This window comes from Acanthochromis polyacanthus, chromosome 1 (assembly GCF_021347895.1).
Source record: "Acanthochromis polyacanthus isolate Apoly-LR-REF ecotype Palm Island chromosome 1, KAUST_Apoly_ChrSc, whole genome shotgun sequence".
Taxonomy (NCBI): Eukaryota; Metazoa; Chordata; class Actinopteri; family Pomacentridae; genus Acanthochromis; species Acanthochromis polyacanthus.
Window position 1 is genome coordinate 32,981,307 of NC_067113.1, and position 24,880 is coordinate 33,006,186.

The window sequence follows — 24,880 nt, forward strand, 5'->3', positions numbered from 1 at the left end:
CACTAGTTCTCTTATTTTTCACTTAAATTGCTCTTTGTATCGTGTTGCTGCATTTACTGTTGATGTGCTCCGTTCAAATTGTGTATTTTTTTCTACTAAAAGCAAGTAAAAGCATGAAAGAGTCAACCTGTGCTGCGATCCAACAGTACGATCGACTTTTCCAGTGAATACTGAAATTTACGAGGTACACCTGAAGGCAGCAGTCTAACAGTGCTTTTTGTCCCTCTATGAGGACCCGTAGTGTAGTAAACACACATCAAATGCACGAATATAACACTTTTTGTTTACTCAAACTACTTTCTATGTTTGCTTAGACGTTTTTCTGTTTTTTCATGCGTTTGTTGTGTTTTTTAATGATGTGAAACTGCAGGAAAAAGTGCATTTTTGAGTATTTTCTTCTTTATCTTCTTGTTGGTGTCATTTGTCGTTTGAATTCCAGTTCTTCTGCTTTTCACTGGGCTGTTATCTGCACCGCTGATCGTAAACGCCTCTTTAGAGGTGATTTGCAGCTGCTGGAACAAATGTGATATTAATTTACATTACAGATCATTAGCCGAGCGATGACAGCTGATTAATTTCACCCCTAACGATCTGCGGCTGGGAACAAAAACCTGCCGATCAGGCTCGACGACTGAAGCTACGAGCTGAGAGAAAGCTGGAGTGCATGCAGGACAGACGACACAAACACCACTTCAGTACAATCAACTGTTATTTTATATTTTTTTGCATTTTACAATTCATTAACATGCATCGCTTTAACCTAAAACACACTCAAAACCACACTACCGATAAATCACTTCTTAAAATCAAGATGAATAATTGAATAGCAAATGATTTTTTATAGTATTTACATTTTTTTCTTTTAAAATTCAACTCTAAAACCTCTGTTAAGTCCACCGATAAAAGGAAAGTTAACGATTAAAGTGCCACTAGAGCACCAAGCCTCAAACGTAATAAACTTCAAGCTAAAATATACTGTAGTCTCCATGACACTAGCTCACACCCATAATTCCAGCAGAAACATTTCACTTATTTTTATTTTTGTTTTAATATTCAATAGCAGAAGCCATTTAAAAACTGCAATGATTATCTAAGACTATTCCATCAATCAAGTACAATGGAAAAAAAATAAAAACAAAACAATAAATTATGCTAACTCTGGGTGTAAAACGGGACTCGAAGGTAAAGCTTCCCGGGTGAATTAGTTTTTCTTTAATTAAAAACCAACGTTGTGGTACTGAGCAGCAGCCTCGGGGTCGCTCCTTCACTAAATTTATGACTGCTTGATTGTCACGGTGAGAAAATAAAAAAAGAGAAAAATGGAAGCCGAGGAGAGAAATAAAACCCGGTGTCAGTTTTAAAACACATTCAAGCTCCGAATGATCGATTATCAGGAAGACGTTTTTTAAAAAGAGCAGACATTTTCCTGCCGTCCCGGTGGATCAGATTAAGGCACACAAGACTCTTTATCTTGGCAAACTAGAATCACAGTTGAACGGCTCTTCACGGACCCGAGCGTCGTCGTTTTTACAGATTGCAGCGATCGACGGCGAAGACTTTTGGCATCTGAGAGGATAAAAAGGCAAAATGCAGGGAATGCATTTCTTACGTGTTTTTTTCTGTAAACGTTTCGAGCTGTCAGGCGAACACATTCGCTGCCTACGCTTGCTTGCTAAAATGAAATGATAAAAACAATCGTATTAAGTCGACCACGCTCTCGGCCTCTGAGCGCTGAGCTGAGCGCCGCCTCGCTCCGCTTCTCTTCATCCAAACCCTCGTCCAGCAGGAGGAGCTTCATTTGTTCGGGGCCACGCTTTCCTTTTTCCCAGCCTTGCCGTCGCTCTTCTTCCCCTGGGATGGAGCTGCTGCTGTTTTCTGGGTGTTGTCTTTGGGTGTAGTGGAGGAGGAGGAGCTGGAGGCGGCCGTGGTGGAGGATTTGTTGGCCTGCGTGGGCTTTGAGGTAGAGTTGGAAGGATGTCGCCGACGCCTCCCTTCATCCCCGGCCGAGGACGAGTTGCGTCTCCTCCTGCCTCCCTCCTCTCCCATCGGGGGCTGAACACACAAAGACACAGAAAAATAATTACAGTTTTTAGTAGTAATTTTTATGCTATTTTTCCACAGCCAATACTAATTATTGGTAATTAAGAAACACAGATATGCACAACCTTTTAAAGGTTTGGCTTCACCAATTTCACACTTTCATCCATGTGCTAACATAACTGCACAAGGGTTTTCTAACCATCAATGAGCCTTTCAGCACCATTAGCTAACACAATGTAGCATTAGAACACAGGAGTGATGGTTGCTGGAAATGTTCCTCTGTACCCCTATGGAGATATTCCATTATTCCATTAAAAGGGGTCAAAATTGACCTGTTTAAAGTTTGAAATGTGGAAAAAAAAATCTATTATCACAGTGAAACTTCTGATGTCCAGATTTTCAACATTTTCAGGAAATTTTTGAACATTTTTTGGTGGAAAAAAAAAAGAAATGTTCAAATTGCTTCTTAAGAACATTTACACACACAAAAAAAACAACCAAAGTCCAGTAAAATTTGCTGGATTTTGGTTGATTTTTTGTGTGAATGTTTTTAAATAAAATACTAGAAGTTTTACTGATATATATGTAATCACTTTGGATATTTTTAGGATTGTTTTTGGAAGATTTTTACTCATTTTTTGAAAATTTTACAAAAATTTCCTTGCCAAATTTGGGGGATTTTGTTTTTTTTTTTAAATAAAACTTTTAAAATTTTTGGATTATTTTTTTTTTTGACAAGGAAGCAATATATTTTGGTGCCCTGGATATTCGGCCAGGATTAATGACGAATCTCCGAATATTCGGATCGGGGGGAATCCAAATATTCGGATACCACCATAACAACCGAATATTAAAGTCCAGCCCTAGTACATTTTACGCATTAACATCATCATTAAGTGCAGTATGTCTGTGCGATACATCTGTTTACTTCCTGTTTATCTGTTATTTAGTTTACACTTTACATTTTGTACTTATTAGGGCTAGAACGATTCCTCGGCTTATTCAAGCAGTTCGATTACTAAAATTCCTAGATGTCTGCCTGTTCCACCAGGAGTTATTTCTGTTACACGGACTAAACTAAACTAGGTCTGTTCTTCAAGTCTGCTTTGTTTTGTTTCACCGGCCTGCAGGAGTTTCTAAAGCGTGTAAATTTGTTTGTGATGCCATAAAGGAATTAAATTAATAATGAGAGTTAAAGAGTTCCTGATGTCTGAGAGGCCAACAGATCGATCGACTGGTTCAATGCTCATCAGACAATCACTGGTGGAACTTTGATGAGGAGAAAAGTTGAGGACCTGCTGCCGTTTGCACTAACTTTAAACGTGATGGTTTGTACATTTTTGTTTCCACATCCGCAGACACTCACCACCACCCTGAAGTCCTCCAGGTTCTTGAACTGGGAGAGGTGTTCCTGCAGCTTCGGGTCGATGGGCTGGTTCTTGATCTTTGAGTATTTCAGGAAGGCCCAGAACTTCTCCAGTCCGTACAGCTGACCTGGAGGAGAGACGGAGCACGAAGTTATTTACTCAGCCTGTAGGGCGATATTATTAACAGTACAGACACTTAAGAAGAAAGTCTGAGGAGTCTTGGTGGCCTTCCTCACTAGTTATTTTCTTCTAACTCCTTAAGAAGAGTCTTGGGTGTCTTGGTGGCCTCTTTGCTAATCTCTTTCTTCTACCTCTTTTAGAGCAATCTACCATTCTAGTTTAAAATTGAACCAGAGGCCTAAACCTGATTACAGCTCATTTGAAAATCTCACTCTTAGTCTCTCTCATCCAAATTTGAAAGCTCAGAAACCAGTTTTATTTGTTGTTATATATCGTCCTCCTGCTCCTTATTCTGAGTTTTTATCTCAATTCTCAGACTTTTTATCTGAATTAGTGCTCAGTTCAGACAAAGTTATTATTGTGGGTGACTTTAACATTCATGTTGACATAGACAGCGACAGCCTTACAACAGCTTTTAATTCATTATTAGACTCAATTGGGTTTTCTCAACATGTAAATAAACCAACTCATAGTTTTAATCACACTCTTGACCTTGTCCTGACTTATGGCATAGAAATTGAAGAGTTAACAGTATTTCCCCAGAACCCTCTTCTTTCTGACCATTTTATGATAACATTTCAATTTAAAGTAAAGGACTGTTTAGCAGCTGAGAACAAATATCATTACAGTAGGTGTTTGTCTGACAATTCAGTATCTAAATTTAAGGAAATAATACCCTCACTGTTTACTTCAGCAACATTTACTGATAAATCAGAAGGCAATTATTATTATTTTACCCCCACAGAAGTGGATTATTATGTTAATAATGCTTCAGCCTCACTGCGTACAACTCTTGATAGTGTTGCACCTGTAAAAAAGAAAGTTATATCTCAGAGAAGACTTGCTCCTTGGTATAATTCCCAGCTGCGGACTTTAAAGCAGGCATCCCGAAAGCTGGAAAGAAAGTGGTATTCCACTAATTCAGAGGAAGTGTATGTGGCTTGGAAAAATAGTCTAGTAATCTATAAAAAAGCTCTTCGTAATGCCAGGACAACTTATTATTCATCTTTAATAGATGAGAACAAGAACAACCCTAGGTTTCTCTTTAGCACTGTAGCCAGGCTGACAAAGAGTCAGAGCTCTGTTGAACCTTGTATTCCTTTAGCTTTAACCAGTAACAACTTCATGAGCTTCTTTACACATAAAATAGTTATGATTAGAGATAAAATTAATCTGGCCCTTCCTACAAATGTCACAGATGCTTTTGAATTGGCTGTTAGACCTGATGAATCTTTAGAATTCTTCACTCCTATATGTCTCTCTGAACTAATTTCAACAGTTTCTACATCCAAACCATCAACATGTCTTTTAGATCCTATCCCAACTAGACTCTTCAAGGAGATTTTACCTTTAATTAATTCTTCAATGTTAGATCTGATTAATCTCTCTCTAGTAACAGGCTATGTACCACAGGCTTTTAAGGTTGCTGTCATCAAACCTTTGCTTAAAAAGCCCACTTTAGATCCAGATGTGTTAGCTAACTATAGACCGATATCCAACCTACCATTTCTCTCTAAAATTCTGGAAAGAACAGTTGCAAATCAATTATGTGAACACTTACAAAGGAATAATTTGTTTGAAATGTTTCAGTCAGGCTTTAGAGTGCATCATAGCACAGAAACAGCTCTAGTGAAAGTTACTAATGACCTTCTCATAGCATCAGATAATGGACTAGTCTCTATACTTGTTTTGTTAGATCTTAGTGCAGCGTTTGACACAATCGACCACAACATTTTATTACAGCGTCTAGAATATTCAATTGGCATTAAAGGGACAGCACTGGACTGGTTTAAATCCTACTTATCAGATAGGTTCCAGTTTGTGCATGTCAACAATAACTCTTCTGAGCATACTAAAGTTAATCATGGAGTTCCTCAGGGTTCTGTCTTAGGACCGATACTTTTCACATTATACATGCTTCCTTTAGGCAATATTATTAGGAAGCATTGTATTAACTTCCATTGTTATGCAGATGACACACAATTGTATTTATCTATGAAGCCAGATGAAACTGATCAGTTAGCTAGACTGCAAGATTGTCTTAAGGACATTAAAACCTGGATGACTTTTAACTTCCTACTGCTAAATTCAGACAAAACTGAAGTCATTGTATTTGGCCCCAAACATCTTAGAAACTCGCTTTCAAAGCAAATAGTTACTCTGGATGGCATCACATTGGCCTCCAGTACTACTGTGAGGAATCTTGGAGTTATTTTTGACCAGGACATGTCCTTTAACTCACACATAAAGCAAGTCTGTAGGACTTCCTTTTTTCACCTGCGTAATATTGTAAAAATCAGGAACATTCTGTCTCAGAGTGATGCAGAAAAATTAGTTCATGCTTTTGTTACTTCCAGGCTTGACTATTGCAATTCCTTATTATCGGGTTGTCCAAATAGTTCTCTCAAACATCTACAGTTGATCCAAAACGCTGCTGCGAGAGTACTGACAGGAGTTAGCAAAAGAGATCATATTTCCCCTATACTTGCTTCTCTTCACTGGCTTCCTGTTAAATCCAGAATAGAATTTAAAATCCTTCTTCTGACATATAAAGCTCTTAATAACCAATCTCCATCATATCTTAAAGATCTGATAGTACCTTATTATCCTAGTAGAACTCTTCGCTCTCAAGCTGCAGGCTTACTTGTTGTTCCTAGAATTTCTAAAAGTAGAATGGGAGGCAGAGCCTTCAGTTATCAGGCGCCTCTCCTGTGGAACCTGCTCCCAGTTTGGGTTCGGGAGGCAGACACCCTCTCTATTTTTAAGACCAGGCTTAAAACGTTCCTTTTTGACAAATCTTATAGTTGGGGCTGACTGGGTGACCCACAGGGGTTCGGCTTGTGTCTTCATTTGCACAGCTGACTCCTTCTTGGACGTCCCTTCGTTCTGCCTCTAGTCATGCTGCTATAGGCCTATAGGCTGCTGGGGGACTTTTCTTGACGCACTGAGCCCTTCTCTATCTACCTTTACATTTAATATGTATACCGTTATTGCAGTACATTCACTCTGTTTCCCCCTGTGCTATTTCTCCGAGTGTCCCTGGTCCCAGAGCTGGATGCTTCAGATCTGCGGTTGATGTTCCACCGGCTGGTCCAGTCTCCACCATGTCCACTGTGGGATGCTGCTGCTGACCTTCCTCCAGCCCTCTGCTTCCAACTCCCTTTTTCCACCAGTCAACTCTGCATTGCCTTCACTATACTGTTATGCTAACTTACATACTGTTTGAATTTTACTGCTAGCTATATATGGAGTATGTTTAATGTCAGAGCCGTACATCATAAGAGTAAATTATGAGTCAGTTTTCAATGTTAGCTTATACTTTGTCTGTGTCACATATCCTGTCATGCATGTATCCAAATGTGTGTTGTGTTTTCCGTGCTTTCCCACCCCTCCCTCTTCTCCCATCCCTCCCCCTTGCCCTCTTCTGTCCTTCTCAACCCGCCCGGCCAGCAGGCAGATGGGTCCCCCCTATATAGAGCCGGGTTCTGCTCGAGGTTTCTTCCCTGTTAAAAGGGTGTTTTTCCTTGCCACTGTCGCCTTTGGGCTTGCTCTGGGGGTCAGGCATTTGGGTTCTGTAAAGCGTCTTGAGACGAGTTGACTGTAATTGACGCTATATAAATAAAATTGAATTGAATTGAATTGAATTGAATTGAATTGAATTGAATAGAAGTCCTAAATGTTTTGGCGTCTTTTTTCACCAGTTTCTTTCTTTTAATTTCTTTAGAAGACCCATAGATGTCTTGGTGGCCTCCCTCACTAGTCTCATCTGTTGTGTTTTGTCTGAATATTTCCTCTTTAGTTTGTATATCCAGGTCAAAAACTAACTTTGAGTTCATGGAGGCCGAAAAATGTGGGCCGAAATTCATCATTTTTTATTTTTTGGTCAAATCCTGGTTAAAAACTAACAGCACGGAGACTTTTTGTGTTTTCAACAGATCAGAGGAAGTACCGAGGGGGAAAATGTTCACGTTGTGGTTCGCGGTCAACGACTCAACCCTCTTTTTCACACGGGGGCCTTCAGATATGTGACGGTTGGTTGAATTTAGGACAGGACTGCGTTTATTTCCTGCTGCACGTCAGCCTGCATGTAGGCATGTTTGTAGACACCGTTAGGCTTCTATGTTTCAGCTTTCTCCTTTAAATGCTGCAGATGTAAACAAATCTGTATATGATCAACCACAAAAACTGCTCTTGAGTTGTGTTGTTTAAATTGACAAAATTACACCATTTAGCAGAGAAAGAAAGTGCAAAAACAGAAAGAATTGACAGATTTTCAACTTTTTAAAAGGTCCTTGAACTACTCGTCTGTGATATGTTGCTCTGTTGAAAATAACTGAAGCTTAAAATCGTGACGTTTCCGTAAAATCACTTCATTCTACACGCCTCGTTTTAAAATTCACCAGATTCTGACAAAAACAAAAAAAAATTGTGGTCTTCAAAGTAACTAAAAATATATTAACTCAACTGTGACCAACAGTTAAGTGATGAAAATTCAGAGAGCTTTGTTGCAGAACTGCAGGCTGTTTACACATAACAGGAAAGTACAAGCAGTAAAACATCTACAGTATGTGGGGTCAGCATATTTTCCATCATTGCGAACATCTGTGGGTAACTGGAAAAATATTGCACATGTTGATTCCAGGTTTTTTCAATGTTTGCAACACAAATAATCTGAGAAATTCAACTTTCTGTGATGATTTAGGCCATTATAACATCTGAGATCTACTGTTTTGCAGTGAAAAATGAGGCGAAAGTGAGTAAAAATGTGACAAAAGCAAAAAAAAAAACACGAAGAATCTCCTCAGGGTTCAGATGTTTAAACTACAGATTTGCTTTAATTATGCGAGTTTTCAGGAGTTTTGCTATTTTTGGGGGATATTTCATCCTTTAATTCTATTCTATCTACTATAAATATGAAGAGAAATCGGTCATTTTTAAAGAAGGGAGTTCAGACCACATGAAGTCAGATATTTCAATGCATCCTGTGTTGTTTTTCAGGTAACATCTCTGACATTTCAGCCTCTGAGGCAGCCCGATTGGGAAATGTTTAACTGCAACACCAGAATAACTGAGCTGGAAATAAGAGGCTGAAGCCAGTGGAGGCGAAGCTTCGTTCTGCTCCACTGAGTCACACAGCGGCGGTGTTGAAATGAGTTGAGAAACTGACTTTAATCCGCTTCCGAAGGGGAAACTGCACGGTGAACTTCAGAGTCAGGTTAAGTAGGTTAGCACTACAAATAGTGTTAATATTCAGCAGTGAATGTGGTTTGTATTACAACATAACGGAGCTGTAAACAGATAATAGGGGCATCTGTGTGAACACAAATAACTCTTCACATGTAGCACCTTTAACCTGTATAAGGACAGTTAGTTATTGGTTGATAAGCAAATAAATCAGAACGTTTGTTTGCTTGATTAGTCAAAGTGTTGAGGTTTGGGGGCGTCTGGTTGGGTTTCGACGCTTCTTACCTTTCTCAAAGTCTTTGAGGGTCTCTTCTTGAAAGTCCTTGAACAGATCTAACCTGAATCTCTTCTCCAAACCGTAGCTGTAGTATCTGAACAGACACTCCAGACCGTACCTGCAGAGGAAAAACAAACATTCACCTTCTTCACAAGAGTCATACGTGTCTTGGAGGCCTACTTCACTAGTCTATTTCTTGTGACTCTTTTAGAAGACTCCTAGATGTCTTGGTGGTCTCCCTTACTAGCAACTTCTTCAGATAAGTCATAAGTGTCTTGGTGGCTTCTTTCACTAGTTTCTTTCTTGTAACTCTTTTAGAAGACTCATAGGTGTCTTGGTGGCCTTTGTGACCAGTTTTCTATCTTGAAACTTGTTTAAAAGACATACGTGTCTTGGTGGCCTCCCTCACTAGTTCTTTTCTTTAAACTCTTCTGACCTACTTGTTTCTTTGTCAGAGGAGTCATTTGTGTCTTGATGGCCTCAATCATGAGATTCTTTCCTGTAACTCCTTTAGAAGAACCATCAGTGTTTTGGTGGCCCCCTCAATGGTCTCTATCATGAAACTGCTTCAAAGACGTCATCAGTGTCTTGGTGGCTTTTTTCACTAGCTTCTTTCTTGTAACTTCTTCAGAGGAGTCGTAGGTGTTTTGGTGGACATTTGCAATCATTTATTTTATATTTTAATCAACATTAATTTGCAGAAATCTGTATTCAATTTGACATTCAAGAGTGCATTTTGCTAATTCTTGTCAATAAAGTCAAGTTAAATCAAACGTTGAAACGTAATAAAAGCGGTGCACTTCCAAAGGAGGGTGAAATCTTTAAACAGGTACAGGATGTTGTAATGTGAAGCTTCACTGTCAACTCTGCGTCTTTAATGAGCCGTGTTCCCACACGAGCCTCCAACATTTCACAACGCCTATCTGACAGGTTATTAATGTCTGTCAGAGGAACCAGCCGGACCAGCGGAACAGCTGATGGGCTCGTTACGTCCTCGCTCCAACAGGCCGCCACCCACTTATTTAGACAGGAATGTAGGTTTGGCAGGTGTGTGAAGGAGCCTCTGGCAGAAACACAACAATGTTCCTTCCCGTTAACCTCCTGCCGCCGAACAATGACGGTCACATGCTGTTGCAGACACACCAGGATCGTATGAAGACGAGTCTGATACACTTCAGGAACATTAAAGCATTTGTGTTAACTGTACTCTTTCGGGTGTAACTGCTGTAATTTGGGTATTAATTAATTAAGTATTTCTATTTCTGTTTCAGATCTTACATCCACCTTAAAAAAGGGGGCTTTAGGACTTTAGTTTGTCTAAAGTACCTAAACATTTACCACCCCAGGCAAAGACACAAGTTTGCATGAAGCTAAGCAGAAGCAGAGGGGTCTAACCCACAAAAATCCCAACGGGGTTTTATACATTTTCTGTAATATTTCATGGTCTAGATTAGAGTGACAAAGTGGTTGAACCCACAACCAAAACATAGCGTTATAGTGGAATGTTAGACCATTCTGGAAAACACAAAACTTTCCTCAAAGATTACAGAAGGTAGGTTAGACCACTCTGCTTCCAAACCCTTCATCTAAACACCATCTAGTGTTCTTCCTGACCTGTAATTTTCTTTGGCGTCTTCCAGCGCATACTGCTTGAACTCCTCGTACATCTTCCTGTTGAAGTTGTCCCTGAGGAAGAAGGACCAGAACCTGAACAGGGTGTTCATCTCCTGAGACTGGCCGATCCCCAACCGTTTCCTCTCTGAAGACACAAGAACAACAACATCATATTTGCTTTAATATTATCCAACATTTCTTTCTCAAGGTCGTGAAAAGACGTGATAAGAGTACAGGGGTGTTCGATAGGAGTGTTTACCGTTAAGGCACCGTCGGCGGTACTTGTGGTATCCCTGCTGGGTGAAGCCGCTGTCCCTCAGCAGCTCGTGGGATGGATGCCAGAATTTGGGCAGAGACTGAGGGGTGCAGCCATAACTTCCCGACAGGGGAGCTCCTTCTGATGGGGAGGCATTGGAGCTGCTGAGGAACGAAAAGGAAGATGTTTGAGTGGCGAAGAATAAGCAAAAACAGGAATACTTAGACGGTAGTTTATTGGGTTCTCTAAAGCAAAACTAAGGCCGTTGTGAGCTAAACTCCCACAGAAGTCTTAATCATCGTGCCCATTGCTAGCTAAGCTCTCATAGTAGTCTTTGTCATTGTGTCCATTGCTACTAAACTTGCACAGTCGTCTTGTCATGGTGCCCATTCCTTGCTAGCTCCCATAGAAGTCTTTGTTATGGTGTCTATTGCTAGCTAAACTCCCATAGAAGTCTTTGCCATGGTGCTTATTGCTACTAAACTCACACAGTCTTCTTGTCATGGTGCCCACTGCTTGTTAAACTAACAGTAGTCTTTGTCATTGTGTTCTTTGCTAGCTAAACCAACACAGTAGTCTTTGCCATGGTGTCTATTGCTACTAAACTTGCATAGTGGTCTTGTCATGGTGCCCATTGCTAGCTAAAATCCAACAGAAGTCTTTGTCATGGTGTCTATTGCTACTAAACTTGCATAGTCTTCTTGTCATGCTGCCCACTGCTGGTTAAACTCACACAGAAGTCTTTTTCATGGTGTCCATTGCTAGGTCAACGGCTACAGAAGCGGTTTATTTTTCAAACATTTCTTGATGTTTGTGGGAACTTAGTGACTCAAATTTGCAGAAAAATTCAGATCTAACTGTGCATTTGCAGATACTTTATGATTAAGTGTACAATTGTAACTGATACTGTTTGGTGCTTCAACTTGTTTTCAGGGAAAACGGACCAAATGTCAAGCAGAACAATTCCAGCAAGAGGAAGACTCTGGGAGAAGTGACCACTATAGGTTCTTCTTTTAGTTGTTTTATGTGTCCCTGAATTTCACTTTAAAGGCGACATTATTAGAGTCGTATAAAAACTGAAAAACAGGCGGTCGGACCTGATGGAGGCAGAGCGCGGTCGGTGTTCACGGGAGTCCATCACCCAGCCGATGTGGGCTTCGTGAGGAGGGTTCGAACTGTGGCGGGTTTTCTTCTTCCTCGGCATCTGGAGCAGAAACGAGGACAGAGCGGGGTTTAAATAAATAGCTGGTGAAGCGCAGTTGAGTTTTTATGCAAGTTTCAATTTCAGACTTGGAACAGCATTAAACACTGGGAAGTGTTTCGAGATGTTGCCATGGAAACACACACACAAAACAGACAACAGAGCTGCACCATCCGCCTCAAGTTAACGCTCATGCTCAAACATGTACAGAATATTCAAATATTCACAGTATGGCTTCTGCACCACAGGAAAAGAAGCTGCGACGCCAAGAAAAAGACGTGAGACTGAAAACAGATGGCACAGGCGTGGACACCTGGCTGATTTTCTTTAGTGTCTCCAGTGATATCGAGCAACTATAAAGTAATAAAAAAAATCACACACTGTCTTATTGTTCTCCGCTCTGTACGTCTTAGAAAATTAACCCTCCTGTTGTCCTCATTTACGGGCACCAAAAAAAATGTTATCTTGTCTGAAAAATATCCAAAAATTCTGCAAAAAATTCCAAAAATTTCAGAACATTTGCAAAATCTTCAGGAAGAAAATTCCAATAATTCCTTAAAAGTTTCCCTTAAAATTTATATTAAAAAAATCCCCCAAATTTGGTAAGAAAATTCTTGTATTTTCAAAAAATGAGTAAAAATCTTCCAAAAAATATCTAAAGTGATTACATGTATATCAGTAAAACTTCTAATATTCTCTTTAAGAACATTTACCAAAAAAAAAAAAATCATCATTGGATTTTGGTTGATTTTTTTGTGTGAATGTTCTTAAGAAACATTTTTAACATTTCTTTTATTCCACCAAAAAATGTTCAGAGATTTCTCAAAAATGTGGAAAATGTGGAGTTTCACTGTGAAAATACATATTTCTTGCCACATTTTCAAACTTTAAACAAATCAATTTTGACCCACAGGACAACATGAGGGTTAATATTTGTCAGAAAAATGAGATTAGGCAACAATAAGGAACCTTCTTGACCAGTTCAACTAAACTCCGAAGATGTGAAGTTATACACAAATTCTCTACGAAAACAGTTAAGATTAAAGTCTGAAGAAGTACAGAAGAAGTGACAGTTCTTGCATTTCAATCATCTCGTGTTTCATTAATTTGCCCTCATAAACTGGTCGTTCTTGCTTTTAAACAACAGCATCTTGATCCTCTTTCACGTTGCAACCGGACGCCGCTCTGATGTACGAGAGTGTTGTTGTAAAACCGGTGCTCACCTGTCCGTCGATGGTGGCGCTCTCCTTCATGACGGGGTAGAACCGGGGCGTCTTGTTGGGGTCCTGGCGTCCGGGGGTCCGAGGCGTTCTGGGGGTTCTGGGTTGGTGGGTGCTGGGCGACTCGGGGACCGACGTGGGCATAGAACAAGCCATTTCCGCTCCACTGTCCGCTGAGAAAACACACGTTAAAAAGACTTAAATTTATATAAACTGTATCAGGTGGATGTTTAAACTGCATGGAGAGCTTCACGTCTCCGTATTTAGCTTTAAGAAACGTTCAGTGGTGATTTATACACACTATCATGTCACTGCAAGCTGGTAGGAGTTTATTTATAAATGTATGTTAACGTGCAATTAGAGCCGAGACGATGAGGATACTTTATATTGAAGGATGTTTCACTGAAGCTGCTGTAGTGCTGAAATTTGAGAATTTTTGTTTTACTGTATTTGTAAGTTCTCCTCTTTATCACATTGGTGCAGAAACTTCTAAACAATATAATCCAACTATCTTAATCTTCTTTTTCTGACCTTTTTAACGTCTTTATTAAACTCCTTCGTGCACAAATAGTTTATAAATTGGCAACAAAAAGGAATCTTCTTTGTTTTTTTAATTAAAAAAATAATTTCTCAACCGTGACAAGTTTTTTGATCATAAAATACTAGATTGTACTTTTGTAAATTTTATGACATTTTGTCTTTTTTTGTTTGACTTTTGTCGTTTCTCTCATGTTTTAGTGTCTCGTTTTTATCGTTTTGTGTCTCATTTTTGTAATATTTTGTCGTTTTTGTTTGACTTTTGTAAAATCCTCTCATGTTCTAGTTTGTCGTTTTTGTCATTTTGTGTTTCCTTTTTGTCTCGTTTGTGTTTTTCGTCTTATTTTTTATCATTTTGTGTAACGTTTTTGCATTTTCGTGGTTTTTTTTGCCTCGCTTGTGTCGTTTGTCTATTTTTTTGTCGCTTTGTTTCTTTTTCGTCTGATTTTTTGTCTCTTTTTTTGTTTTGTTTCATGTCGTCGGTCTCATTTTTTGTCGATTTGTTTCTCATTTTTGTAATACTTTGTCTTGTTTTTCTGTTTCGTTTTGATCATAAAGTAAAATAGCACATGATTCAGTTCCAGATGACTAAATGCTTTGTTCCTCTGTGATCTGGAAGTTTTAATGTGTAAATGATAAACTGAGGTATAATATTGTTGAAAATGAACCTATTTTTCATAAGAAATTTCAGGTTGTTCATAATATTTTGTTTAAAGATATTCCAATAAATGTGAACATTTTCAGAATGAACTTTTTTTGCACTAAAACAAAGGAAATATTTGGAGTTGCTCCTGAACTAAAATGATTTTGACACCCTTTTACTAGTCAATTAGACGCTCAGATATCGTGTTTAAATGGAGGTTTGCAAGTCTTCTTTGAAGTTTTATGTTGCTTTGGTCTGTTTTTATTTGGAGTTAATCAGCAATAAAAGTGTTTTATGATTGCAGATATCTGGTGTCTAAACTTAAGCTCCCAAGTGTTTATTGTTTCACTGTGTACAGCTCATGGTCCTAAAATTCCTTATCACAGAGGAAATAAACCATCATAAAGTGGTTTTATAAATGCAGAAAGCAGCACAAAGGATGCTCAGACTGGATCACCTGGCATCGGCGGAGGCGGGACTTCCTGGTTGGGGTCGACGGGCGCTTTGGGGGTGAGAGTGTCGAACTCATCTTTGCTGATGACGTTCAGCTTCTTGAAGTTTTCCACTTCCTGCTGGGAAACGGAAACACAGCCAACGTGAGTCTGAGGAAAAGACGAGGATTTGGTTCTACTCTACTAAACTTTAAGGAGCAACCAGCAGAATGAAATACAGTCTGAACTAAAGTATCTGAAAACAAACTGCACATGAAAGGAAAACGCGTTAACGAGCAGCTCACAGGATGAACTTTTCACCAAATTTATACGAAATATTTATTGTGAATTATCGCTTGACAAATTATGGCACAATTTTGTACATTCTGCAAGACATAAAAACAGAAATTCAAATTAAAAATGCATTTCTTCTCATGAGGAGGAATCAAATCTAATTTAAAAGATCTATAAATCTCTATTTTTAGTTCATGTGTTGTAAAAAAAAAAAAAACTATTCCAGTAGCTAGGGCATCAAAAATATTGTAAATAAGCAGAAAATAACCATCTCATAAAAATACAGTAATTTTCCACAATTAAAACGCATTTTCTAGCCTTAATTTATGATTTGAATGTTTTGTAAAGGGCATTAAAATGTGTAAAAATAACTAAATCACTTATAATATATATATTTTTATGACAAAAATCAGTGACAGATATAGAAAAAGCCTGTATTCTACCGTGTTTAACATTCATTCCACATTTTTGCTGTGAGAAATTCAATATTTTATTGTATTTATTGTCAGTAAATGTAATTTTTAGAGCTGGACCTGAATATCCCGAATATCCGAATATTCGTTCGCTACGGCGGTATCCGGATATTAATTTTGGTATCCGAATATTCGCCTCGCCCCGCCCGCCAGAAATTTACACGCAGCTCGCGTGTAGAAAGTCACGTCTGAACAAGTCGACAACAGCTCAGGAGGATTTTTATTTTACATTTAGTAGGGCTGGACCCGAATATCCGTTCGCTACGGCGGTATCCGGATATTAATTTTGGTATCCGTCACGCTTCACTTCGTTGCATAAACACTAGACAAGATGCTGAAGACCTCCGCTGTTTGGGAATTCTTCAGTTTAACTGAAGACACAACAAAGGCAAAATTTGGACCCGGGAGACCAGACGAACGGATCCGAATATTCGGGCCGTCTCCGCCACAAGCCGCCGCCGCCCCCGTCGGACGTTACGAGGCGGACCGAATATTCGGATAATAGGGCCCGAATATTCGGAGGCCAGAAACCACTATTCGGGCCAGCACTAGTAATTCTAGAAATATATATAAACAGTATTAAACTCAGATTTTTTTTCTATTTAAAACCCCCCAAAATATTTCAGAAATTCTGGATTAATTTGAAATTTGCAGACGCATTTCAATTTAGTTTATACATTTAACAAAATGAGCCATATGCAGTAATAACTTTTAAATTTTATTTTATATTAAACATGTAAATTCTGAGTTCATTTTATATATTTTTATGTCTGTGTTGCTAAAAAAAATACAGAAAAATTCAGGAGAACATTTTTTTTTTTTCCCCATTTTCTCTTGCATTTTCTCCAGGTAATAACATATTTAGCGCTGGTGGTGAAAGGCAGCAAAACCGGTGTCTGCTATCAAAGCGTTTCCTCTCAGACGTGACGCTGGAATAATCCGACCCCTGGGGTTGTTTAAACTGATAACAGCCGAACGTGGAGGTAAAAATACGGCTGCAGGTCGCTGTGACACTCAGCAGATGTGGCGGCGGACTTTCAACTTCACACGTCAGCTCGTGGAGAGAAAAGGCGCAGGTGTGTGTGCGCTCAGTGTGCTCAGGCGTGACTTTTCACACATGTGGCGACTTCACCCACGGACTTTGAGCCCAGAATGAGCTGACGGCGCGGAAAACGGCAGCCAGCAACAGAAAGAACACACTTAGCGACCAACAGAACACGAATGAATGAATTTTAGATGTGATGTTTTCACTCTAGTTCAATTTAAAGAGTAAAATTGTAGTTTTTACTGTTTTAAATCACATTTTTCTAAAGGCAAAATTTTATATTTACCAGTCAAAGCATGATATTAAATGCAAAAATACCAATTAAAGCTAATATACTGACTACTTACACTTAATTATCCAGTTATTACTTTTAATATACAATTAAGAATGAATGAAATGAGTCTAGCTGATAAATAGCATCTTTCCTGCAGGATTATAATGAAGCCAGTTTGTTTTTTGTGACTGTTAAACTGCTTTTAGGTGTCAGGATGTGAGAGTTTCCCATGTTTAACCTGCTGTTGTGTATCTAAAGTCAACATATTCGTCGTTCTGTCGTTCTAGTTTCCACTCAGCGGACCTCATGACGCTTTTCAGTAACAGACTTCACTCAAATAATAAGAAAAACAAATGTAAACTATAAAAAAAATGTATAAATACTGAATCAAAAGTAGACCGTTTCTGAATCCAATCATGAAAAAAAACAATTGGAGATGAATCGTGAGGTTAAATTATGATTCCCAGGAGGTTTTAGTCAGCGACAAAATGAAAAATCACAAGACTTAAGAATTCTAAACATATTATTGTTTTCACCAGTTTTGTTGATATAGTTGTTGTTCAGGAGAGTAAAGGACAAAAAATCATGCATTTTTCTGCACTTTTGGTCTCCCGATGAATGAGATCACAGCCTCTAATCCAGTTTATAGCTGTCTTTTTGTCTTCTACTCATTAAAACTCTGCTGTAAAACTGATCCTGCGCCATAAAGCGTTGACCCGTCATCTTGTTAAAGCGGCGTTGCGTAATGCAGCATAACCTGCAGACGACGCAGCTCCTCTGGAAAGCGGGTCACTCGGTTCTGGAAGCAGCTGCGGCACAAATCTAAGCCTGCAGGCTCGCACAGCGGGGCAACAAATAGCCGGTTTATTTTGGGTCGGCAGCTCCGTCACGGCGTCTTTACGTCAGCCGAGCTTCAAGGAGCCGTCGGCTGCAGAGAGCTTTCGCTGATGCTGTCAAAAGCACCGACAAATTCGTGAACGTGACGCATTTTTCATCTGCTGCCTCACGGAGACGATTCAACAACAGAGATTTTGCGTCTACGTGGGAGAAAAAAAAATCACATTTTTCTGAAAGAAATATTTCATATTTACAGCTCAAAGCAGGATATTAAATGTAAAATATGTAAAAATACCCAATAAAAGTAATATAGTGCTGCTGTTATTTATGATTTCGTACACTTTATTATCCAGTAATTACTTAATCTATACTTAAATATGAATAAATAGACATGGTGCAGTCACTCTTGTTCATTTCTCGGGGCAGAACTGAAGTTTTTAACTTCTCTAAAGCACATTTTTTGCAGACAATATTTAATTTTAATTGTTAAAAGCTGAATATTAAACGAAAAGACACCTTAAACTGTAAATATCACTGCTGTTATTTATTTAACCATTTAAAAAATGAACATAACACAATCTGATTTTATGACATTTTTGTTTTGTTGTTTCGTTCACTATTTAACAATCATACTTTCACTCCCATATTGATTTCATATCACTAATCTGCAGAAATAAAGCGTGAACATTTGTGTTAAATAGTAGAGGCAAAATAGACGCATTTATTTAAGGTGTATAAATGGGTTTTTCGTGTTGATTTTACATATAAATTACTTTTAAAGCAACATTTTCAGGTACACAAATGCTAAAATATACATAATATACTATTTATACTGGTCATATCTCCACCTGTAGATTCAGATTATTTATTTTAACGTGTTCAGCGGCCCGCGGGCGGGCCGTTTTGAGATCTGCATAAGCATCTTTCAAAAATGAACGAAGCTGCAAACGCGATGATACAAACACTATACACCCATGGAAAGCTCAGAGTCTCATGAATCCGCCGGTATAAACCACTTTCAGATGTGATTACCACAGCGGGTAATATAAACACATTTCTCCAACAAACAACAAAACATTTAAAGGGCACAACTCACCTTTGGACGCTCTTTTACTGGACAAAGATGAAAATAATCCACAAAAACCGGCTAGAATCCAAGTTTAGGCATCCAGACAAAACTAGCAAGTATAATATTTTGTCCAAAACATGTCTTGAAATAAGTAAATAATCCACAAATAGCTCGGCTCCGTGCGCGTGCAAGCGGCGCATGGTGGCGCTGCGCCTTTCATATTCACTGTATTTCTGTCCATATTTTTATACAGCATACACAAATCCACGCGGTCTTGCACTCAAAATGGCGGCTGAACTCTGTCCTTTTGGTTTACACCGCATTTCAACCAATCAAGTGACTCTGGCCTGCCTCCGAGGCCTAAACGGCCAACCGTAGTCGAGACTGACCGATCTGGACCTACCTCATTTCGTCAGTAACTTCTGAGCAAATCACGTCAGAGGAAACATTTGACTGACAGGGCTGGTAGCCAATGAGCTTGCTGAATAGCAGGATATAAATAGAGCCTCTGCTAGCAGGGTTCTGTGACGTTTCACACCTCGGCTCCTGCAGCTGCAGCCTCTCTGTCTGTCCCTCCCAGTCTCTGTGTCTGGTCCACACTGGAGCTGCTCTAAAGTGCCTTTTTTGAGTTCTTTATGAGTTTTTGGAGTGAAAATAATGTGAAAACGGGCTGAAAAACGAACATATACCATTTTTGCCCAGGGTGTGCAGAGGGTGTCCAAAATTGACAGCGCCTGGCCATAGCAGTACAAATACATGTGAAACACTCATTTCTTGTAGTATTGCTCTGAAACTTTGACCTGAACTATGCAAGACCCCAGGCTGTTGCCTTTTTGTGTTTTCAAGCTGTCACAGTGCTGCCACACTTATTTTCAGGTTTTATTAGGGAAAAAATTTAGGCGAGAATAAAATTCATCCTAATTCAGTGTGTTCCAACATAAAATACTCTGTGCCAGTAGCACCTAGAGTAATTCTGACTGCACTGGGTGAAAATTCAGGTTGTCAGCTTTCTAAGGAGACCCCAACCATGCCTGTACTCCAAACAGTTCAAGAACAGCATTCACTTTACTTTCCGTACATCTTCAGTAGAAATTTCAGGCGAAAATTGACTGTACTTGTATCCGTGCGTCTAAATATTCATATATTCGTCTTTTCATACCTTTTATTCTGTTTATGCTGTGACTTAATATAGCACCAATGTTTTTTTATTGCTTTTTTGATCCTGATGGGTGAAAAAATTCTTATTTTTGACCTTTAGAGCAAGAAAATGACACATTTCATCAAATAAGACACCAGAAAACGTTCTAAAAGTTGAAGATGAGGGTATAGTGTCCGATTTTTCATCTTACAAAGACAATTAACTTGATTAAGATCAATATTAGCGCAGACTAGAAGGAGAACAAACAAGCTCAGCATGTTTTCCCACAAATATAAAGCAGCTTTTGTTATATTTGTGACTCCAAAAGACATTCAGCATCAGTGCTTTCATTCAAAATGAGGCTAAATGTAAAATAAAAAAAACCTCCTGAGCCGTTGTCGACTTGTTCAGACGTGACCATCTGCACGTGAGCTGCGTGTAAAATTCTGTACTTTATGTCTCTTTTCCACCTGCTTCAACGTGTCGGATGATGAGTTTTTAATTCGCTGTCAAAACCCCCAGAGCTAAACACTGTAGTGAGATAAAGTTCACGTATCTGGAAGTTTCTCAGTTCATGTGGCTCATTACACCCATCTAAAGGACATTAAAGTACATATTTATACTGTTTATTCTGCTCATATCATATCTTCACCTGTAGATTTTGATTATCTCTTAATACCGCATCCATGAATCTAAATCTGTTTATACTGTAAAATGTTATAAATAATGCTCTTTATTGCTGCTTTTGCCCTTCTAAACTAAATGTATTAAATTACTTTGAAAATAAACTGTGATTTCACGTCCGTCTCACCTTGCTGACCTCGACCTGCTCCTCGCCCTTCCACAGGTCCTGTTCGTAGTAGTACAGCCCATCGTTGATGGCTTTGGCCAGGTCGGCCGTGATCTTGGCCCGGGACTCATGGTTTCCCGTCCGGTCGCCTCCAGGGTGCTTGCGGAGGTACGGCGGCGTCTGGGTGACGATGAGGATCTTGTTGACGTCCTGGTCGTCCAGCTCGTAGTCCGAGTCGTCCTCGTCCGACCAGTCGGTGAACTTGTTCTTCCTGGGCGCCATCTGCTCCATCTCCTCGTCGAACATGAAGTCCAGCTCCTCCTGGTCGGGCTCGGAGGCCTGCGGAGGAGCCTGGAGGCTGAGCGGAGGAGGTTTGGTGTCTCCCTGGACGAGAAAGCAGCAATATGTTAACAGAAGAGGCAACAAAACAAACGTCTAACTGCAGGAGAGGAGCATAAAGTCAGGATTTGAAAGCTTGTCGGTGTCAGAAATAAACACTATTAAACCAGATTAAATAAAGTGTTTTTTAAATATTTTCCCCAATTGGAAGTTTTCTAATTGTTCTGCTTGTAAACATTGAATTACGTTTAATATACACCATGTGCTGCCTAAATCTGAACATTTTCAGACCAATAATTTGCACATTTTAAATATTTCTACTAGTATTTTGTCATTTAAAATCCCTCAAACTGGTTTCATTTAACTTTTGTGACAAAAACATGCACAAAAAAAAGACTCTTTCATGTCAAAGGGAAACCATATTTGTACAAAGCAATGTAAAATAATAAAAAAAATCTAAGTTGTAAAGTAAGTCTTTGATAAATACTGATTTGAAGAGAAACTTTATGTTGTGTTTCAACATTGAATTATGGTCAAATTACATGCATGTCATGTAAATAAAGAACAATTTACACCTTCCTGCACATCATATATATTTCTATTACTTTATCACTTCAAACCCCTAGTTTTGCAACATTTGCTGTTTACTGGCTTTCTTTTATACTTGTCAGCGTTTATTTTAAGGCCCTTAATCGAGTCACATTCCCCATATGTAAAACTTGTCCATAAAACTGATTTATTCTGGCTTTTTGGACAAGAATTTACAGAAAGATTCTTTCATGTCAAAGTAAAACAAAATCACCACGTCAAATTCTTGGCATGTGGAAACTTACCTGGCAATAAAACTGATTTAATTTGACTTTTTTCACAAGAGTTGATCACCCAACAAAGACTCTTTCTTGTCAAAGTGAAACCAGGTGCCAAAAGAGCGTCTATTAATTAAGGGCTAAAAGGGAATGTAGTCCAAATTTCCCTTATCTTCCTTTGGAAAGTTTATCTTTTTGTCCCTTCTCTGGGACTAGTAAACAAATCAAGTAATTTTTCTTACTAAGAAAAAAGACAGAAACATCTCTCTGTATGTCACAAAATGACCATAAAGTTCATGAACGTCTCTTGAAAACATCATTAACCTTTGTGAGGGGAGGGTTTAGAGCAAGGCAGGTATGTTTGGGTGGATGAAGCAAAGGAAACTAAAGTAGATAAATGAGAATCAGAGATAAGAAAGGGGAGAAAAAGCAAAGTGAGACAAGCGAGGAAGAGGAAGAACTACTCAACTGGAGAGGGAAGCTGGTCTGGTTGAGGCGATAAGGAGGAAGGAGGAGGAAGAGGAGGAGAACCGACACAAACATCATCACTGACAAGCTGCCGGCCAGAGATGAAAGTGGAGATGAAGGAGGGAGGACAGGAAAATTATGCAGTTAAGGAACAGATGAGTGAGGACCCGGCAGTGCTGGGTGATAATAAATGATTTAAAGATCACATTTATGGGTTTAAAGCTCTTCAAAGTAAGGACAGACCAATACATCGGCCGGCCGATATACCGGGCCGATTTATTTTTCCCTGGCATGAAATGTTTTAACCCTTTAAGCTTCAGTCAATTCCAGCCGTTTTCAGTACAAAAAATCGCCAATATTCTATTTTTAAATAAAAAAAATTACGAAAAATACGGGGAATATTGGACGTGCATCGGGAGGTGCATTTCCTTGAAAACGACCGATTCGGGGATTTTATACGACTTCAGGACATGTTTTGGACAAAATAGTTTACTGGCTTGTGTCATCTGATGTAAAAGGTTGGATTATGGCCGTTTTTTGTGGAATCTTTTTTTTTGTGTGTAATAATAAACCCGGAAATGTGAGTCGCGCTGTGTGCGTTGAAGCCGTGTATAGAGAACGGATGGATGGATATTTGTTTTTGTCGGACAAATGTGTTTTTCTCACCCGCTGTGGTAATCGCATCTGAAAGTGGTTTATACCGGCGGATTCATGAGAATCTAAGCTTTCCATCGGCGTATAGTGTTTGTATAATCGCGTTTGCACCCGTCGGACATTCTTGAAATTCCTATGCAAATTAGTAGGTGTACCGCCGGCGGTACACTGAAGCTTAAAGGGTTAAAGATGCCTAAATATTTGTTTTGTTTTATTTTATAGACATTACTTGAATAATTAAAAGCACCAAACACTTTTGTTCATTTGAAAGTATGTGTGGTAAAGTTGAACAAAGCTGTTCAATATTTTTTTACTGTTCAATAAATGTTTCTTATTTTAAACTTGAGACCAGTAATATTTGTTATCATTGTGTCGTTTTTTGTATTTAAATTGAAGGAGCAAAAGCAGCATCGGCCCCAAATATCGGCTCAAGAAAATCGTCCATCGGCTAAGGGTGATGGAAAAAAAAATAATCGGTATCAGTCCTGAAAAATCCATATCGGTCTATCCCTACTTCAAAGCTTCTGTTCTTGTGTTATTTTGGACATTTAGAGCATTGTAAGTCCAAACAAAGCCACAGTCAGACAATACAAATGGAAAATTGATCATCATACACATTTCATTACTCAAATAAATGGGAAAGCTAATGAAAAACACTCAAAAGCTGTTAAATCAATCTTGCCTCTATCTTTATAAAATGTTCAAGATGACATTTAAGATTTTATTTGATCTGTTTTCTATTAACTTCCTACAACATTAAAGGTTTTTGAGATGCTAATATAAATCAATTGTATAAATCTTTCCTCAGATTTTTCAAAATAACTCGATTCCACCACCTGTCTGACCTTGTTTTTATGTCATCCTGATTTTAAAGTTTCAGCAGGCAAGTTGGTGTTATTATTGGTGCTGTTAGATGATAGTTAGCACCACAAGAAATGTGCAAATGGACAAATTTACAATAAAATTTTAAATATTGCAACACAAAAAACACCATTTACTGCCTCATTGGTTACACTAAAGGTTAACTTCTGGCTCTGACATTAAGAGGACACCAGATTTAGTAACGTTTCTCGTGGGACTTCACTACCTTTGCCTTTCCGGAGGGATGTCGGTGGCGTTTCTCCACCTGGATCCAGGCGTCGGGGTCGGGCTTCAGGGCGTCTTTGGAGTCGTCTGCTGCCGGGAGGCCGGAGGAGGAGGAGGAGGAAGAAGAAGGTTCGGCTGAGCCCTGAGGCTTCGACGAGTCCAGAAGAGTCTCTTTAACAGGTAATGAAACTGAAAAACACGACAAATCACTCAGTAAATCTTAGGGATCTTCACATTGTGGTAAGAAGCATGATGCTGCCGCCACCATGCTTCGCTTAATGATGCTGCCGCCACCATGCTTCATTTAATTATTGCACCGCCACCATGCTTTCCTTGCTTAATGATGCTGCTGCCACCATGCTTCGCTTAATGATGCTGCCGCCACCATGCTTCGCTTAATGATGCTGCTGCCACCATGCTTCGCTTAATGATGCTGCTGCCACCATGCTTCATTTAATGATGCTGCCGCCACCATGCTTCATTTAATGATGCTGCCGCCACCATGCTTCATTTAATGATGCTGTCGCCACCATGCTTCATTTAATGATGCTGTCGCCACCATGCTTCATTTAATGATGCTGCCACCACCATGCTTCGCTTAATGATGCTGCCGCCACCATGCTTCATTTAATGATGCTGTCGCCACCATGCTTCATT

The 24,880-nt window shown here is 39.2% G+C and overlaps 1 protein-coding gene and 1 long non-coding RNA gene across 12 annotated transcripts in view; one reads left to right on the top strand and one right to left on the bottom strand.

Moving 5' to 3' along the window:
• Positions 1-24,880, top strand: part of LOC127535447 (uncharacterized) — an 81,516-nt gene that overhangs the window by 38,106 nt on the left and 18,530 nt on the right. Inside the window, exon 2 of the long non-coding RNA XR_007944324.1 lies at positions 22,903-23,001. This is a non-coding gene — a long non-coding RNA (uncharacterized LOC127535447). The remainder of the gene's footprint in view (positions 1-22,902; positions 23,002-24,880) is intronic.
• Positions 697-24,880, bottom strand: part of larp1b (La ribonucleoprotein 1B) — a 48,194-nt gene continuing 24,010 nt past the window's right edge. For 7 of the 11 annotated variants that reach the window (XM_051951746.1, XM_051951945.1, XM_051951871.1 and 4 more), the window contains 11 exons: positions 24,225-24,412; positions 22,485-22,571; positions 20,892-21,254; positions 14,977-15,091; positions 13,343-13,512; positions 12,016-12,122; positions 10,922-11,082; positions 10,663-10,807; positions 9,057-9,166; positions 3,407-3,534; positions 697-2,052 (listed from right to left, as the gene is read on the bottom strand). In XM_051951746.1, the coding sequence (XP_051807706.1) occupies positions 1,795-2,052; positions 3,407-3,534; positions 9,057-9,166; positions 10,663-10,807; positions 10,922-11,082; positions 12,016-12,122; positions 13,343-13,512; positions 14,977-15,091; positions 20,892-21,254; positions 22,485-22,571; positions 24,225-24,412 (1,832 nt within the window). In that variant the 3' untranslated portion in view covers positions 697-1,794. The remainder of the gene's footprint in view (positions 2,053-3,406; positions 3,535-9,056; positions 9,167-10,662; positions 10,808-10,921; positions 11,083-12,015; positions 12,123-13,342; positions 13,513-14,976; positions 15,092-20,891; positions 21,255-22,484; positions 22,572-24,224; positions 24,413-24,880) is intronic. The other 4 variants (XM_022202273.2, XM_022202277.2, XM_051951785.1 and 1 more) reach the window with 3 other exon arrangements.